General features: G+C 45.5%; 1 protein-coding gene across 3 annotated transcripts; it reads right to left on the bottom strand.

The window, feature by feature from the left end:
• Positions 1–6778: 6778 nt before the first annotated feature.
• On the bottom strand, positions 6779–17239 carry LOC117717847 (uncharacterized). 3 transcript variants are annotated; one of them, XM_034515331.2, is made up of 4 exons: positions 17117–17239; positions 16120–16177; positions 12431–12557; positions 6779–9056 (listed from the first exon to the last, which is right to left on the bottom strand). In XM_034515331.2, exons 2-4 carry the CDS (start codon positions 16132–16134, stop codon positions 7018–7020), a joined length of 2181 nt encoding a protein of 726 aa, XP_034371222.1. In that variant the 5' UTR covers positions 16135–16177; positions 17117–17239; the 3' UTR covers positions 6779–7017. The 3 variants fall into 3 exon arrangements, with proteins under 3 accessions (XP_034371222.1, XP_076785408.1, XP_076785416.1); XM_076929293.1 differs by having other exon boundaries at positions 16120–16851; positions 17117–17231; XM_076929301.1 differs by having other exon boundaries at positions 12431–15272; positions 17117–17218.
• Positions 17240–17528: the final 289 nt, after the last annotated feature.

The following is a 17528-nucleotide window of genomic DNA, read 5'->3' on the forward strand; positions in this document are numbered from 1 at the left end:
ACTTTAGCAAAAGAGTTCATTTGTAGCTGGAAGGTCTGGATCTGTCTTCTGTAGTGAGCATCTCTGGGTTCTGGCGTGCATCTCTGGAGCCTGGTGTGGGTCTCTGGATTTCAGCATGTTTTGGGGTCTTCAGTCAGATGAGACGACTGGAAGAAGGCAGCTTAGCAGGTTTCAGGAGGTGGCGCTGTCTCTGGATCTCAGCGTGTCTCTGGAGTCTGTAGTCAGATGAGGTGGCTGGGAGAAAGCAGCTTGGCATCTCAGGCAGGTTCTAGAGGATGGCTGGACTCTGTTGGATCTGTGGGTATACCTGTAGGATCATCACAGGAGGGAAGCAGCATCTCCGGCAGGGAGATGTCTGTAGGCTGGACATGGGGCATTAAATTGCTTGAGAACAAGCACCTTATGGCCTGTCGTTAAGATCCTGGAAAAGCAAAGGTGTTTGAGGAAATTTAGTCTTAGAAGGTATCTTGGATAGCTGAGGGAGAAAAACAATGTTAATTTTGTATCTGGGATTGGCAGCAACACTTTGTCTGTAAAAGAAATTAGTTGTTAATTAAGACTCAAGATATGGTGATCAGCACGTTGACTTAACTGTGGAAGGAAATTAGATGGCTTTTAAACCTTGAAGAAATTATAAAGGTTGAAAAATAATGTTGGACATCTATCACAAGTATTAGAGAGAAAAGGCAGCATTAAAATAGAAAAAATAACAAATTTTTGGTTGAAAAAACACAAGCATTGTTGTTCTAGGTGTTTCTGTTAGGAAGAAAAGGAAAGGTTTAAAATTTTTGTTGAAAAACAGGAACGTTTGTTGCAGGTCCTCCTGTTGGGGAAAAGCAGTACGGCGGGTTTAGAAGCAGTGGGGAGGGGCCTTGTTCTGCGATGTGGCGTCCAGGTGCTCTGGCAGAGAGGACCTGTATTCCACCTTTCTTTTTATTAGAAATTTTAATTGTAGAGAAGGATCAAAAAGCTAACTTGAAGTTTATAGGGAGAGATACCTAGGCTTGATAGGAGAGCTAAGAGTCAGAGAGTGAAAGGCTATAGGAATCTCTCACCTAAGGAAGGAGTCTTAGGAGGGTCACAGCAGGCACTGTGACTTGAAAGACTGCTGTTGTCTGTGAAGGAGCCCTCTCTGTGGAGCTGGGGGATGGGCAAAGTGGAGGCTAGGGGGTCTGCCATCTTGCCCTTGAGTTGGAAAGCACATGGAGAGGGAGAGACAGAGAGAAAGAGGAGGAGTTAAAGTAGAGAAGTTGACCAGGAACACATGGAGAAAGAGTGGGGCCTAGTCTTTTGAACTAGGCAGTAGCTAAAAATTAGAAGAAGCTAACAAGGAACTCGTGGAGAAAGAGGGGGGAGACAGAAAGAAGCCTGCCTAGTTTTGTGAACTAGGCTGGGAATTATTTACTGTCCTGGAGTTTCGAGGAGAGGTTTTCTGTGGGCAATAACTGGGGAGAACACTCTTGGAGCTGGCTCTACCACCTGTAGCTGGCTCTACCACCTGTAGGGAACGATATGGGCTCGTGTGTGGGTGAGAGGGTCCCCTGTGGAACCTCGGGCGGTAGGTTGGATTTTGATGGACCAGGAGTTGTGTTCTCTTGGGGACTCCATCTTTCATCTGTCTAATCTCACCAGCATTATGGGGAGGTCTACAGCGCACAGCATAGCGGCTCCCTTCTACTGGAACTCCATCTGGGCCAGTCACATTTGTTGCTTTAGGACCCCCTTTTCCTGCAACCACATCAAACTCTACAATTTCTCCCTCCCCCACACTGCGCAGATACTTGCGTGGATTATTCTTCTTGATGGCAGTCTGGTGTATAAACACATCTTCTTTGGTGTCATTTCGGTTTATAAATCCATATCCATTTCTGACGTTGAACCATTTGACAGTGACCAGGACTTTGGTGGCGAGAACTTTCTTCTCCGGGTTCTTGTTGTCCACGGGAGCTGAAGAGGCCGGGGCGGGTCCGGGTCTGCGTCTCTGCCGGGGCTCCCCCGAGAGGGGCGCGGCTGGCGCCGGGGCCTGGGGCGTGCCGCTGGCCGCAGGGCTCTTAGGCGCGGAGTCCGAGGCCTGCGGGAGCGTGGTGTCGCAGGTGGTGGCCTCGTCCGCCTTGCTCATGCCGCCTCTCCGCTCTCTCCGGGCACCGGTTAGTGCGGTGGTGGTCGCGGTGGGGCCAGCTCGCAGCTGGCGGCTCGGGGGCGGGGGACGCGTGAGCTCGAGGTCTCGCTGGGTCTCCCGGCCCCGAAGATGGCAGGTTGTAGGGCATTCATCTTTCCAATGTCTTGTCTCCCCACATTTGAGGCAGTTTTTTTCTGTCTTTTTTGCTGGCACAAATGCCTGAGCTATGGATGCAACCTGATTTGATGGGGTTCCTATTTCTCTGGTTGCTACAACCCACCTATCATGATGTTCCTCCCGGAGACCCTGGCAAGCTAGTCTAGACTCGGAAGTCATGCCTTACCAAATAATGGTTTTAAGAAGAAGGTCCCTAGCTGTGGGGTTGGAGATTTTTCTTTCTAAGCTCATTTTAGTTCTGAAGATAAAATCAGATAGAGGTTCTCCAGGCTTCTGATGAAGGGAGAGTAGGGAGTGGGCAGGGTCTTGTGACCCTGAAGGTGGAGTAAGCCTATTCCAGGCTTGAATGGCACAGAGGGCGCCATATGTGGGGAAAAAAAAGGCTTGGGGATCCCGCGGTTCCTCCTGCCATGTTGTGGGTAGTCGGCTGGGAACGCTCTGGGTTTCTTCAGCTGGAAGTTGGGCCCGGCTGTTCATTAACTAAAAGTCTCTCCCTGGCTCCTCACAGTTCCTCATAGCGGCGCAGCCCCAACACACGAGGAAGCCCTTGGGTTTCCAAAACTGGTTTATTCACATGGCGAATTGTGGACGGATCTGGATACATACTCCCTCAAACCCAGGATCAACCTGAGTTAAAAAGGGGAGGGGACAAGGGGGGAGGGGCTGGGGAGGAATGTTTAATTGGCTCCACCTCTGGCCTTCAGGTATGTAAATCTCTTTAGGGCCTGTTCACGCCCTCCACCTGTGTACATGACTGAAGGGTGGAGGTGAAATGGAGATTAGACCTTGTGTTAGGCCCAACATCACCTCTGAAAGTTTATATATTTACAGACTAAAATATCCAGATCCTAATAAGTTGCAGCAGCTCTGACAGGATGCTGAAGGTTCTGAGACATATTTATTCCAGCATTGTACTTGATCCAGCCTTAGACTGCCTTTCCAACTGTTTCATCAAAACTTGCTTCCAGGACAGCTTCAAAGAAAGCTGCTGACCCCAGATGACCCCCAAATGATCCAGCCTCTCAGACTGTTTCAGTCAGGACTTCATTTAAGCCTGTTCTTTCATAGCACACAGACTATACAACAATTGTTACAGGGAGCTTTCTTAAGACTGGCCAGTATCCCAATTTTCTTGGATCCCCTCGAATGGAAAAAAAGATGCTCCAGACAGTGGGAAACAATTTTAATGACTCTCTAACTCCCAAAACACAGGGGTGGGTGGTTTTGCTCATTTGTAGGGTGATGATCATTGTTAAAAGGATGTTGGTTACAAGTTGTTAATGGTCTTGATCTGGAAGGAAACAAGGTCTAGATGATTAGACTTCGGGATTTCTCTCTTCCTTTTCCTTTCCTCTGTCCTTTCTTGTCAGAGGTTAAGGGGGAGAGGGGTTGGAAAGGGCTGGCAGAATATAGGAATAATACAGAAATAATAGACATAAGATTAGGCTATTGAATCTACCCTTAAACTATAGTTGTTACTATTAGCCAAAAATCTTACATTGATATAGATAATTGTATATCAATATGAAATTAAGGTTATATTTGTTTACAAGATAGTATGTATATGTTACAATTCTTATTTAAGATATTGAACCTATGTAGTTCATTTAAAAACATAATGTGACGTTCTAGTCCTTGAAAGCTGCTATTACAAAATATTTATATAATTAAGAGATTTAAGTTGATAGTCAATCAAGCTCATTTAGATAGTCTAGTTCATTGCAGAAAGATGTTTACAAAGTTGAACAGATAGTAAATACCTAGAAACAAAGAATGTCTGCCTATTCAGATATACTATAGAGAACTGGTCTTCAAAAACCTCAGAGATCCGCAGATTATGGCATTTAAAGATACTTGTTTAATAACAGGCTTTTCTGGCAGTGAGACATGTCTGCTTCTAGAAGCACCCCGGTTCTACTTTTTAAAAAGCTGCTGAGCATCCAAGAACTTCCATACAGAATTTACTTTAGAAGTGGTAAGCTAGCCACCAGGTGAGAAACGGCCCTTGCTTCAACTGCAGACCAGATGTTCAAACTGACCAAACTTGATGCAGGAAGTTGGCTGCTAAGCTTTGCCAGGACAGGTAGGCAAGCTGTTCATAATTCTTGCTTCCCAAAAACGTCTGTCATATACTGGGCCAGAAGGCTGAAGGTGGGTAGTCCAAAGTTCTAGAGAAATTTTGGGTATCTGTCCAGGCAGCCAGCTATATCTGTCATTTCTAGTTTTGGAAGCTGCTTGTTCTGCGCTTCTTGCATATTCAAGTAATATTTATCCTTCTCAAGATTCTGATTGAGTTGAAGACTAAGTTGTTATAATCTCACAACTAAGCTTAAGGTGTTTAGGATTTAAGAAAATGTTTTAAAAGATATTTTTATGTCTAAGTAGATTTTTTTAAGTTGATAAGTACAAGCTATGATAGAAAACAATTTAAGTATAGAACTTCAAAGTTACCAATTATAAATGGACTGGACACTATGAATGTAATTCTTACTGGATAGTTCTCACAATTGTTTCATAATTCTTCTAAATATGTAGATTTAAAAACCTGAAAGAACACACACACACAAAAAAAATGACTTCAAAATGTAATTCAGGAGTTCTGGATAACAAGAACAATCCAAACTCAAATTCAGTAGACAGCAAAAATTAAACAAAAATTCAAAGCAGAAATTGATAAAAATTGAAGCAGAGAAAAATAATCAAAGCCTTTTTATCAACTGTTCTTTGTTATATTAAACATCAACAAAATCTGGGCCTAAATAACCAAAAGAAAGAAAGGAAAGGAAGGAAGGAAGGATGGAAGGCAGGCAGGCCAGCAAGCAGGCCAGTGGGCAGACACAGTGACAGACAGATGAATGGACAGGCAGAAGGAAAGAAAGAGAGGGATATAGGGAGGGACTCAAATCAGGCTACCTTAACTATTAAAGATCTTAAAGTTTTCCTCACAAACGAAACCTTTGCATAACAATGGAGCTAATGACAACCGTTACTGTCTTTTAAATAATAAGACAAGCCCTTTTAAAAAACTGCCTCACTGTTTTATAGCTATTTCATGATTCTAGCCCCAACTTTCAGAATTACAAGTCTTGCCTCAATTCAGACATCACCTTTTCTCTATTGGATATGTTCAGGTTCATTCTATGCTCCCTGGTCCTGTGCATGAAGGTAAGTTTTAAATTAGTGCCTTGACAAAAACGTGTTGCTTTTCCTACAATGGCAATTTAGCAAAATCTTACAGCACTCAGTTAAACTGCTCCTGCATTCCTGCAGAACTGCTAGCTCCTCTTGGGAGATAAACCCTGATAAACCTGAGTCTTTGTGATTTAAAACAGTCAAATGCTCCCCGTGCATGCAATGTCTTTTGGAAAGTTAGCCTTTATTCTTGTATGTATGGACACTTAGTTCTCATTGTTATTTATGCCTTGGCCTAACCTGGGAAAACTTGCAAAGATATGACACAGCATTTGTTTCATTATTTTATAACCTTGGATATGCCAAGGGCTTTTAAAAATCAGACAGTACCCTTGTTTGAAGTTAAAAGTCTTTTTAGAAATTGGTGTTTAACTCTCTAGTTTCTCAAACTCCACTGACACTCCCTACAGCTCACAGGGACGTGCTATTGTGGAATGAGCTCATCAGACAGACCTTAAACGACAGACATATAAACTTCAAAATAAGATCACAATTACTTCTTCCTGAAGTGGGTTTGACTTAACGCTGCTTTTGTTATCTTAATTTTGGTCCCCCCTCAAACTGCTAACACGAATGTCTGCAGGTAAGACACTACTGAGGGACCCTGCTCTCAGTTGGTTGATTGGTAAATAAAGATGCTAGCATCCAATGGCTAGGCAGGACAGACAGAGGTTTAGGATTCCCCTGCCTTGGGAGAGAGGAGGGGAAGAAGCAGAATCTCCATGAGAGGGGCATAGAACAGACCAGCCATGTAAGAATTCGGGTAAGTGGCCCTAGTGGCCACTTCCCTGATTGGGTCCGGGATAGCAGAGATGAAATACAGATTTTAAAGGATGTTAACTCTGGAATACTGGAGGGTATTCCATGGGAAGGATTAGCAGTGCCTAGCCTTTGATCTAGCCAAGGCACAAATAGTGTGTCTTTCATTTGTGAATCCAGAGAGCTCTTGGGCAGGTGAATGTGAGCAATCTGTTTGAAGCATAGAGTCGTTTAACTAATTCATGCCGCACATACCTTATCATAGAACAAAAAATAAGCACCCATTTAAATATCTCAAGCCTCTAATAAAATAAAGACCTTACTAACTAGACAATAAAAAAGACTGGATGTTTTTTTCAGAAGGTTTGTTTGTATATTATAGGACCCTATAGACCACTTGATTATGCCAGGCCTTCTTCACGGACAGACTTCCACACCTGCCACTTCCTTCATGACTATTTGAGCCATCATCATCTGGACCCTCTCCACCCGTGCCAGAGACCCCATCAAAAGAAGATGCTGCAGACATGGTTCCTGATTGCATCTGAATGGACTTTTAATTCTATATACAAGGGATATAGGGAATATAAAATTGTTAAATATAAATCTATATGTATCATTTCCTATCAGAATGCTATTTGCCTAATTGTATAATTTCACCATGTGTCATAATGCTTTTTCTCACTGTATACTAGCTTATATTTTGTTTCCAATTAATTTCTCACAGACTTGATATAATGCTCCTGCTATGTTTACATTGGAACAGACTGTTAATTGCAAGTATGAGGCCTGATGAAGCCCTTCCCATGCTGCTGACCCGTGTACGGTTTCTCTCCTGTGTGAACCTTCCGGTGAGCACTAAGCCCTGAGCTCCAGATGAATTCCTTCCCACACTCCTCACACTTGAATGGCTTCTCCCTAGTGTGAATTCTCTTATGGACTTGGAGACCAGACTTCTGGCTGAAGGCTTTCCCACACGTGTCACATTTGTAGGGCTTCTCCCCGGTGTGAACCCTCTGGTGGGACTGGAGGTGTGAGACCTGACTGAATCGCTTCTGGCACTGATTGCATTGGAAGGGCTTCTCGCCAGTGTGAATTCTCTGATGAGTCCGTAGACTTGAGGCAAGACTGAAGCCTTTCCCACAGTCCTTGCATTCATAGGGTTTCTCTCCCGTGTGGACCCTCCGGTGAGCAGTAAGTCCTGAATTTAAGCTGAATTTCTTTCCACACTCCTCACACTTGAATGGCTTTTCCCCAGTGTGAATTCTCTGATGGATTTGGAGACCAGACCTCTGGCCAAAGGCTTTCCCACACGTGTCACATTTGTAGGGCTTCTCCCCTGTGTGCACCCTCTGGTGGGCATGGAGGTTCCAGGCCTGACTGAATCGCTTCTGGCATGCATTGCATTTAAATGGTTTCTTGCCAGTTTGGACTCTTTGATGAGCCTGTAGACTAGAGAAAAGACTGAAGCCTTTACCACACTCCTGGCATGTATAGGGCTTCTCTCCCGTGTGGACTCTCTGGTGGGTGTGAAGGTTCCAGCTACAGCTGAAGCGTTTGCCACAGTCTCCACACTTATATGGCTTCTCTCCTGTGTGAATTCTCTCATGGGCCTGAAGGTGTGATCTCTGTGTGAAGCCTTTCTCACACACCTCACACTTGTAAGGTTTCTTTCCAGTGTGTACTCGGTGATGGATGTTGAGATCCCTGCTACAGCTGAAGCCCTTCCCACAGCTGTCACACTGATAGGGCTTCTCCCCTGTGTGCACTGTCTGGTGAGTCTGAAGATATGAGATCCGACTGAAGTCCTTCCCACAGACATTGCAGACAAACGGCTTCTCCCCTGTATGGACCCGCTGGTGTCTTTGGAAGCTTGAGGCTGAACTGAAACCCTTCCCACACTCTTCACATTTATATGGCTTCTCTCCTGTGTGGACCCGCTGATGGCTGTGGAGGTTAAATCTCAAGCTGAAGGGCTTCCCATAATCACACTTGTAAGGTTTGTTCTTAGTGTGGACTCTCTGGTGGGTGTGAAGGTTCGAGCTGCAGCCGAACCGCTTGCCACAGTCTCCACCCTTATATGGCTTCTCTCCTGTGTGAATTCTCTTGTGAGCCTGGAGGTGTGACCACTGCATGAAGCCCTTTTTACACACTTCACACTTGTAAAGTTTCTCTCCAGTGTGCACTTGGCAGTGGATGCTGAGATCAGAGCTACAACTGAAGCTTTTCCCACAGCTGTTGCCCCTGTAGGGCTTCTCCCCCGTGTGCACTCTTTGGTGAGTCTGAAGTACTGAACTTTGCCTGAAACCTCTGCCACACTCTTGACACCAGTAGCGCTTCCTTCCTGGATGACTGCTTTGTTGATCTGGAACACTGAAGCTATGCCTGGTGTCCTCCTGTGTACTATGTACAGGAGAATACTGAGCCGACAGCTGTGGCTTGTTTTTCATCAGAGTCTGCAGACGTTGTTTCTGTCTTTTCCTAAGATGTCTTTTACTCCAAGAACCCTGGGCTCTCCCAGACAGAAATTCCTGATTTTCAATAATGCTAGAATGGTCACTTGTCAGACTATCAAGAGAACTGTCATCGTCAGAAGTCTGGGGAGGCTCTTCTGATAGCCTGTGGCAGGAGGAGTGACATTGCTTCAGGAAGTGAGAACCCTTTCCCTGAGTGTTGACTACAGCGTCTGAAGCTCTGGCTAATTTGTTGATATCATGGCTTGTTATTTCCCAGCATAGAAGCTGCCCCAGTAAAAGGCACCTTAATCCTGTTGCATCAACAGTCTCCATCTTATTTGGACTCTGGCCTCCTGAAAGAACAGAGAATAGAAGGTAATGTCAGCAAGGATAGGGGCATTATTTCTCTCTGGAAACATTAACTAGAGACCAGCATCAAAGATGAACATACAAGAATTCTAAGGAAGAAAGATCTACAACAAACAGAATGCACATTCAAGAGCCAGCCACAATTGACCATGAGACTGTAGGGAGCAGAGAAAACCAGACCTGCCTGGTCCTAACCTGACTCATCCAAGTCATGAGAGTGTAATGGGAAGGCACAGGGGGCTTTGGAGGCTGAAGAAAAGAGGGAGTGTACAGGGATCGCATGGAACAGCCAAGGCCCACATGATGATGTCCAGCCTGAGACACAGTTGTTATTGTGTCTCAGAGAACACGTGTAGGAGAAGACTGGAATAACTTCATCTCACAAGCATGCTTAGAAACTATGAGAAGAGAGCTACAGCTTTTAGATGGCAAGACTCAAAACATGCCTGCTGATTAGGGAAGGGCTTCTCTGGGAAGAGGGCAGACTGCAAGGGCGTGAGCAAGTGGGTTTCTTTAAACACCATCTCTCCAACGTAAGAATGCCAGGCTCACAAAGGAGCAGTGGGAAGGGGCTAAATAAAGAAGGAAGATCTCAGCTGCCAACCTAATGCAGACGTCCTGACAGAATAGCAAAGGTTGTCACACTATTTGAGAGGTACACCGATGAAACGAGAAGATAAACCAAGATCAAACTATAGGGACAGGAAACAACAACGCTGAATGTAACAACTTCTGAAGCTAAAACAGAAACAAGTGAATTAGAAGATCTGTGTTCCCAGGATGCAGCTCAGTGGCTTGTACGACACATTGGGAATAGTTAGTGTCAGAGGGAGAAAGAAGCTGAGGAGCAGGGTTACAAGTTGGGAGAGGGATGCTCTTGTGAGGGACAGGGGCGGCTTTATGGGGACAGATGTTGTTGCAGCTGCACAAGGACCATAGGCTTCATGGAGTTGCTGCTGTTCCTCAAAGCGTGCGACCATTCCAATTTAGGTGTACGTCACCATGACTAAGACTATGTGGTAACTGCTGTGGGGTGCTCAGACAGCAGCAGAGGCAAGGGCAGAATGGAGAGAGTGAGCGACAGACACATGTAAAGGGACTATGAGGACTGCCGAGCAGACAGAGGCAGGGCGTGGGGGAAAGGCCGCGGCACTCCAACAGGGAACAGCATTCTGAGCAGAAAGAAGTCACAACAGCTGAGACACAAAGACCAAAACCATTGTAGAAATTATTTAATCCCGACCCAGGGTTTCTACCCTTTCTTGGCCATTTAGTTCCTGGATAAAACACACACTCAACCTTTATATTTACAATAAGCCTTAAAAAGCACAAGAGCTGAGCAGATATCTACCCTCTATGCTATTAGAATCTATTTTCCTATCAATAACCCTGAGTTATTACTGTTTCATCTAGGCTACTTTTAAGTCCAGTTGGCCAGCCCTCGGGGCCATATTCTCTTGAACTCACCTAACCCATAGGCATTTCTCCTTCCTCCTTCCCCTTCTTCTTCCCCTCAAACTGTCTTCCGACCCCCAAGCCCAGGCATCCTAAACTCCACCTATGTCTCTTCTGCACAGCTATTGGCTGTTGGTACCTTTATCCATCAGAAATAACCTGGTAGCTGAGTCGCTTGGATCCAAGTGAAGACTCCAGGTCTAGGGGGCACACACTTAGCATTACAATAGACAGCAAGATCAAACCTCAACAGGAAAGAAGCAGCAGGATAAAAAAGGAGATCAGTAGAGCCAAAGTGTGAGGGATTAGGAAAATGTATTTCCAGTCAGGCACAGTGGACTAAACCTGTAACCCTCATGCTTGGGAAGCTGAGGCAGGAGAATCACAAATTCCTGGCCAAGCCTGGGCTACATAGCAAGACTGTCTCACAAAAAAATAACCTGTCAAAAACTTGACTTTACTGAGTGAAATGGGAAGCCAGCGGTCTGAGACAGGGAGTGAGTGATGCAATGGGATTCTTCAGTTGTGTGGAGGAGGGAACACCCTACACAAGAACAGAAGCAGTCTGGGGCATTTGGTGGCTGTACTTACCTGTTCAGTCAAGGACATAAAGAAGGAACTGTAGAAACTCCCTGGAACTAAGGAAAGACACTGAGGCGAGATGTGTGGCAAGGATATCCCTACAGAGAGGCCATTGTGTGAGGCTGTGAAGGTGAAGATAGCCTTACAAACCCAAGAGGTTAGAGGTGCCAGAGGAATGGGATACCTGTCCAGCAAAGCTGCTAACAGGGAGAGGAGCCAGCCCAAGGGAAAGGAGTGTGTTCCAGTCAACGGAGCTGAAAGGAGTTGGGAGCTGCAGGACGCTGTGACTTCAGTCATGGGGATGCAGAGTTTGGAGTTCACTTTCATGGTTTCTGTTCCTGCTTGTTCAGTATTTCCTCACTAAGCTCCCTTTCCTCCCTTTTAGAAGGTGCAGTCTGTGCCGCTGTATGCTGGATTATGTGATCTGTTTTTTGATTTTGATTTTACAGAGGGTTATAGTTAAGAGATTGCATGAGTCTCACAAGAGACCTTGAACTTTGAAATAATGTTGAGACTGTGATAGACTATGGGGACTTTTGTGATTGGACTGGATGCATTGGTGCATTCTGCTATTGCTACAAGCCTATGGGGGGGCAGGGAGTGGAATGTGGTGGTTTCAATAGATATGGACTCCATAGACTCATGTGTTAGAATGCTTGGTCCATACACAGGGGCAAGCCTCAAAGGTATCAGAAGGTGTGGCCTTTTTGGAGGAAGGTTGTCACTGGGGTGGGCTTTGTAGTTTTAAATACTCTAGCCAGGCCCAGTGTCTCTCTCTTCTTGCTGCCTACATATCTGGATGTAGAATTCTCTGCTACCATGTCTGCCTGAATACTGCTATGCTCCCAACCATGATGACAGTGGACTAAACCTCAGAAATAGTAAACAAGCCCCAATTAAATGCTTTTTTTATTATCATGGCATTGACTAAGATATAGACATAAATACACACACACATGGAATGTTAAAAAAAATATTTAAAATGCAGCATCTATGTATAAAATGCAGTTAAAAAAATAAAGTGGAAGTTAGAAAAGTGGCTTAGCAATTCAAAGCACTGGATGCTTTCCCAGAGGACAAGAGTTAGTTCACAGCACCCACATGGTGGCTCACAATCATCTGTAACTCCAGTTCCAGGGGATCTAATGCCCTCTTCTGGCCTCTGTGGACATCATGAGTGAATGTGGCACAGAAACATGCAAACAAAACACTGACATATACATAAAATACAAACTAAACGTAAAAGGAAAGCAGTGGAGTGCAACAGACACATAGGATGTGAGCTTCTGACACTGCCAGGGACACAGGGGACCGTCCTCACCCACTGCCAGGAGGTTCCTCAAGTTCTCCAGCATCACATCATGGTACAGCTTCTTCTGGGTGGCGTCCAGCAGCCTCAGCTCCTCCTTACTGAAGATGACGGCCACGTCCCTGAATGTCACTGCCTCCTGTGACAGCAAACACATGCCACCTCAGTTCCATTCCCGATGTCACTAGGACCTGAGCATGTGTTCACACAGCATCTATTGTCTAGTTAGGGTTTCTATTGCTGGGAACAAACAGGCAAGATGGAAGTTTATTAGGCTTACACTTGCATATTCCTATTCATTATTGAAAGATGTTAGGACAGGAAGTCAAGCGGGGCTGGATCCTGGAGGAAGGAGGTGATGCAGAGGCCAGGGTGTGGTGCTGCATACTGCCTTGCTCATCATGGCTTGCTCAGCCTGCTTTCTTTAGAACCCAGGACCATCAGGCCAGGGATGGCACTACCCACAGTGGGCTGGGCCCTCCCACATCACTCACTACTTGAGAAGATGCTCTACAGCTGGATCCTATGGAGGCATTTCCTCCACTGAGGCTCCTCCCTCCCTTCTGACTCTAGCTGGTATCAACTTGACACTCATCACCAGCCAGTACACCTATTCACCCGTTTCCATGGTTACAGAAGGGGATAAGGGGCAAAGAGAAAAAAATGCTGTGCTTCCTCAACTTGGTGTCATTTCCACAACTGAGTCACTAGGTCCAGGACATTAACTGGGAAGTCACGGATTTCAGAGTTAGCACCAAACTATGTCATGAGTAATGTGCTGACTTTGTACTGGAGACAGCTGGCAATACCAAGTCCTCTTATACCCATGATGCCCAGCTCCTCTTGGGTAGTACAGCTCAGGTGTATTTTCATCCCCAAATCCAAAATTCTCTGAAACCCATTTCATGAATGATGACATCCTTTAAATTTTTCTGTTGAGCAAGATTATAAATTTCAGATTCAGAATTCTTTATTAGAAAAGTATATGCAAATATTCCCAAATCCAAAAATTCTCCAACTTATGAAATGCTTGTGTGTTCAGAAGTATGTGGCAGATGGCACTCAAGCCTGAATCACTCATTAAGTCCTGAGCCCTGCCAGTCTTACAGGCTGTACTGGCTGGTTTTGTGTCAACTTCATACAGGCTAGAGTTATCTAAAAGGAGGATCCTCAATTACAAAAATATCTCCTAAACTGAGGGACAGTGGTGCACCTCTTTAATCTCAGCACTTGGGAGGAAGAGGCAGAGTGGTCTCTGTGGATATGTAGGTAGCCTAGACTACAAAGAGTTCAAGAACAGCCAGGACTATAAGGAGAAAGCCTGTCTCAAAAAACCAACAAAAGAAGAAAATGCCTCCATAGGATCTAGAGGTAAGTATTTTCTTAATTAGTGATTGATGGGGGAGGCCCCAACCCATTGTGGGTGGGGCCATCCCTGGGCTGGCAGTCCTGGGTTGTATAAGAAAGCAGGCTGAGCAAGCCATTGGAGCAAGCCAGTAAGCAGCCTGCCTCCATGTTTCTGCTCTCTTTGAGTTCCTGTCCTGACTTCCTTCAACAATGAACAGCACTATGGAAGTGTAAGACAAATAAACGCTTTCCTTCTGAACTTGCTCTTTGGTCATGGTGCTTTGCTGCATCAGTAGAAAGACTAAGGCAGACTGCGGCTGGGCCTTGGCTTTAATCACAGCATTCAGCAGGCAGAGGCTGAAGGATTTCCCAATTCCAAGCCAGCCTGGTTTACAGAGTAAGTTCCAGGGCAGTTTATGCTACACAGACAAACTATCTTGGGGGTGGGGGTGGGAAGGAGAGAAAAAAGAAGCCATGAGTAAGAAACCAGCCTTCGGAAACCTTCTGGAGGAGACATGCAGCTCATTCTGTGTTCTCAGGAACACATCGCTGCTGAAGAGACATGCAGCTCGTTCCATGTTCTCAGGAACACATCTCTGCCAACAATAGCTACATTCAGGGAGCTGAATGGTGCGAGCACTGCCTCTGTAAATCTTAAGGACCTCAGTTCACACTTCAAGGCTCTGGCCTGATTTGCTTGAGCCTCAGTTTACCCATCTGCATTAACAGTACCTCCATCCCAATATGCCTAAAGGGAATAAATGAGACCACAGAAAGCAACTAGAACATTGCATGATATGCACATATGCAGTAAGCAGCCAATATACGTCCAACAACACTATCATCATTGTATGCACTATGACATTCATGGCAACATTGTGTTCCATAAAGGCTGCACTGTGTGTGTATGTTTAATTTACCACATATATACATACAATAAATGCAAAAATTAAGTGAAAGTTCAGAAAAATTACCATTTTTAATCACTTACCAAACTACCCCGTAATTTTATAACTGTCCAGTTTTGATCAGAATACAGGGACACTTGCTACCCAGAAATTACTTGGGAAAATCACCACTGTTAGCAGAACAAGCATCTGCTCCCGGGAACTGATGGTACTGCGTAGCTGGAGAGCTTGGCTGAACACCATGTAAAACACACCCTTTGCATTGGTATTCATGCTTCAGTTTCCTGAATCCTGACTCCTGGGTGCTCAGTGGTGTCTAATACATGAGCTGAGTTTCCAGGCTGCGGGTGTGTCTCCCTCAGAACACAGGGCTCATTCAATCCCCGCTTGTCTGTACACGTGTCTGTGAGTCTGTCCTTTCTTCATTCCTTCATCACTGGAGTTGGGTCAACCATGGAAGCTGTGCAGATGGTGGCAGCCAGACGCTCCATGGTTGTTCAGAAAATGAATGCTCAGGATGCCCCGTGCAGGAAATGAGGGTGACCAGTGTTCTGTGCATGTGTGCACACATCTGCATGCACATATGTGTATGTATGTACCTGAGGGTACATATGGATGTGGAAGTTAGACGACAATCTCTGATGTCCTTCCTCAGGTACTAGCCACATTTGTTTTGCTGTTGTTTCAGAGCCAGGGTCTTCCCGGGGCTTAGAACTTAGCAAATAGGCTGGGATGACAGCCACTGAGCACCAGGGGTCTGCCTGTCTCTACAGAGTCCCCAAACGAGGAGACCCTATTTCAGCGAGATGGAATAAGAAAGCCCAACTTCCAAAAGATGGCCTTGGCATGGTTACAAACAACTCCCTCAAATAATAATAATACAAAATTTTAAAGTGAAAACTTTGTAAATCCCATGAATAGAGAAGATTCACACTTATTTGCAAAATAAAATTAGGCAAACTTTGGAAAATGATGTCACCCTTTAAAATATAAATGAACTTTAAAATAAAGGTGACCAGTTTTTTTAAATGTATCTGTGTCTGTGTGCACATATGTGTGCAGGTGCACTGGGAGGCCGGAAGAGGACACCAGACACTCTGGAGTTGGAGTTACAGTTGTAATATCATGGAGTTGGAGTTGTTTCAGGTGTGGGTGCTGGGAACAAACCAAGCCAGTGCCCTTAACTACTGAGCCACCTCTCCAGCCCATTTTCTCTAATTCAATATATTTTATTCATCCTTTTACACTTTCCCATATGCAGTGCACTTGGAGCACATGTCCCCACTGTCCTCTCTAATCCTCCTCCTTCCAGCCCTTTCTTCTCAGCAACTTCCCCTCTTACTCCATGCAGTTCAGAGAGGCCCCGCTGCAGAGCACTTGCCCAGCATGCAGGGGTCCTGTTTCCAATCCCTAGCTCTGTGTGGAATGGGGAAGCAGCCGACTTACCTGTAACTTGGTCATTGTTGTCTTCTCTTTGAGACAAGGCAGGGCTCTGGGAAGCAAGCTGGGGGAGGAAGGGCTTCGTGAGAACATTGCCAGGACAGTCGGTCCACATGGCTTCCTCAGCTTCTCCATCAGCCCCAAGGGCTGAGCGGGCTGACCAGGCTTTCCTACCTACTTCCTGCTAATCGGTAGTGTGAGCCTCCAGGTTACCAGACTCACTCACCACGTTCTCTAGTTCTGGCAGCTTCAGGGGTGCTGGGCACTCTTACCTTTACAAAGCTGCCTGTGTGATGGGTTTCCCAGAAAAACAAATGCTTAAGAAACCCTGAACTCCGATGAATGCTTGTCCTGACTGACCACCACGCTCAGAAAGATCTGTCCATTGTGACAGCTATCTTACATATTATTGTTTCCACACATGGGAGTGAAATTATCCCTCTCTCTGTCTTGCTGTAAAAGGCTTAGTTACTAGTAACCCTTGCTCATTTTCAAGAATCTCACAAAGTCTCTTTTCCCACGTGTATAAAGATAACGACCAATAAAAACTAAACTTAGCTTCTGTTAAGGAGAGGGGACTTTGGCCTCAGGAGATAGCTCAGCAGGTAAAGGTGACTGTAGCTGAAACTGATCCTCTGAGTTCCAGTCTCTGGACTCCACCCAGTGGAAAGAGAGAATGGACTCCCAAAAGTTGTCTTCTGATCACCTCAGTATACAAGCTGTGGCACGCCTACCTCTCTAAGTAAGTAAATAAATAAATAAGTAAATAAATAAATGAATCACATCAAAACCAGAGTTCCATACTGCTCATGCTTTCAGGACACTGGCTATCTATCATCACCGCTCCTGTGCCAGGCTCCCCTGGAAAGCTAGTCTCTACCCTGGGCTCCAAGGGCAGCTGAGATTGGTCCAGGAATCCAGAGCATCGCCACCTCTAGCGGAGCCCAGCGCCACCGCCTCCCACTTCTCCCCAGCCGCGGACTCAGTCCCCGAGGAGACACACCGGGAGCACGAGCGCACAGGGCCACGGAACGCCACAGGATCTCAGTCCACCTGAAGCAACACCAGGCCGCCTTGGCTTGCGGAAGTGGAGGCGACTTTGGCAGTGGCTGGAGCGGGAATTTACATTCCCAGAATGCCTCAGTGGCAACACTTTGCTCTGGTGCTCTTCTGGGACTACATTTCCCAGAATGCTGAAGTTTGGTTAAACTCCATGCTGTTTTAACTATAGTTAGGTAGTTAGGTTCCTGGAAATAGTTTTTTGGGAGCTTGTTCTCCCGAGTTTGCTTTTCGGTTTTGTTTGTTTGTTTGTTTGTTTGTTTCATTTGTAAAATGCCATGAAAGACAACTGAAGATACGGTTTTGTTTTTGTTGTTGTTGATGGTGGTGGTCGGTTTTCTTTCCCCCCACCCCTC

The sequence above is a fragment of the Arvicanthis niloticus genome, chromosome 1 (genome assembly GCF_011762505.2).
Source record: "Arvicanthis niloticus isolate mArvNil1 chromosome 1, mArvNil1.pat.X, whole genome shotgun sequence".
NCBI lineage: Eukaryota > Metazoa > Chordata > Mammalia > Rodentia > Muridae > Arvicanthis > Arvicanthis niloticus.

Excerpts from the sequence above, each read along its gene's own strand:
- LOC117717847 (XM_076929293.1), bottom strand. The coding sequence starts at position 16,248 with ATGGAGAAGCTGAGGAAGCCATGTGGACCGACTGTCCTGGCAATGTTC. Across the intron at positions 12,558-16,119 it reads CAACAATGACCAAGTTACAG|GAGGCAGTGACATTCAGGGA; the intron begins GTAAGTCGGCTG and ends TTGCTGTCACAG. Across the intron at positions 9,057-12,430 it reads GAGGAACCTCCTGGCAGTGG|GAGGCCAGAGTCCAAATAAG; the intron begins GTGAGGACGGTC and ends CTGTTCTTTCAG.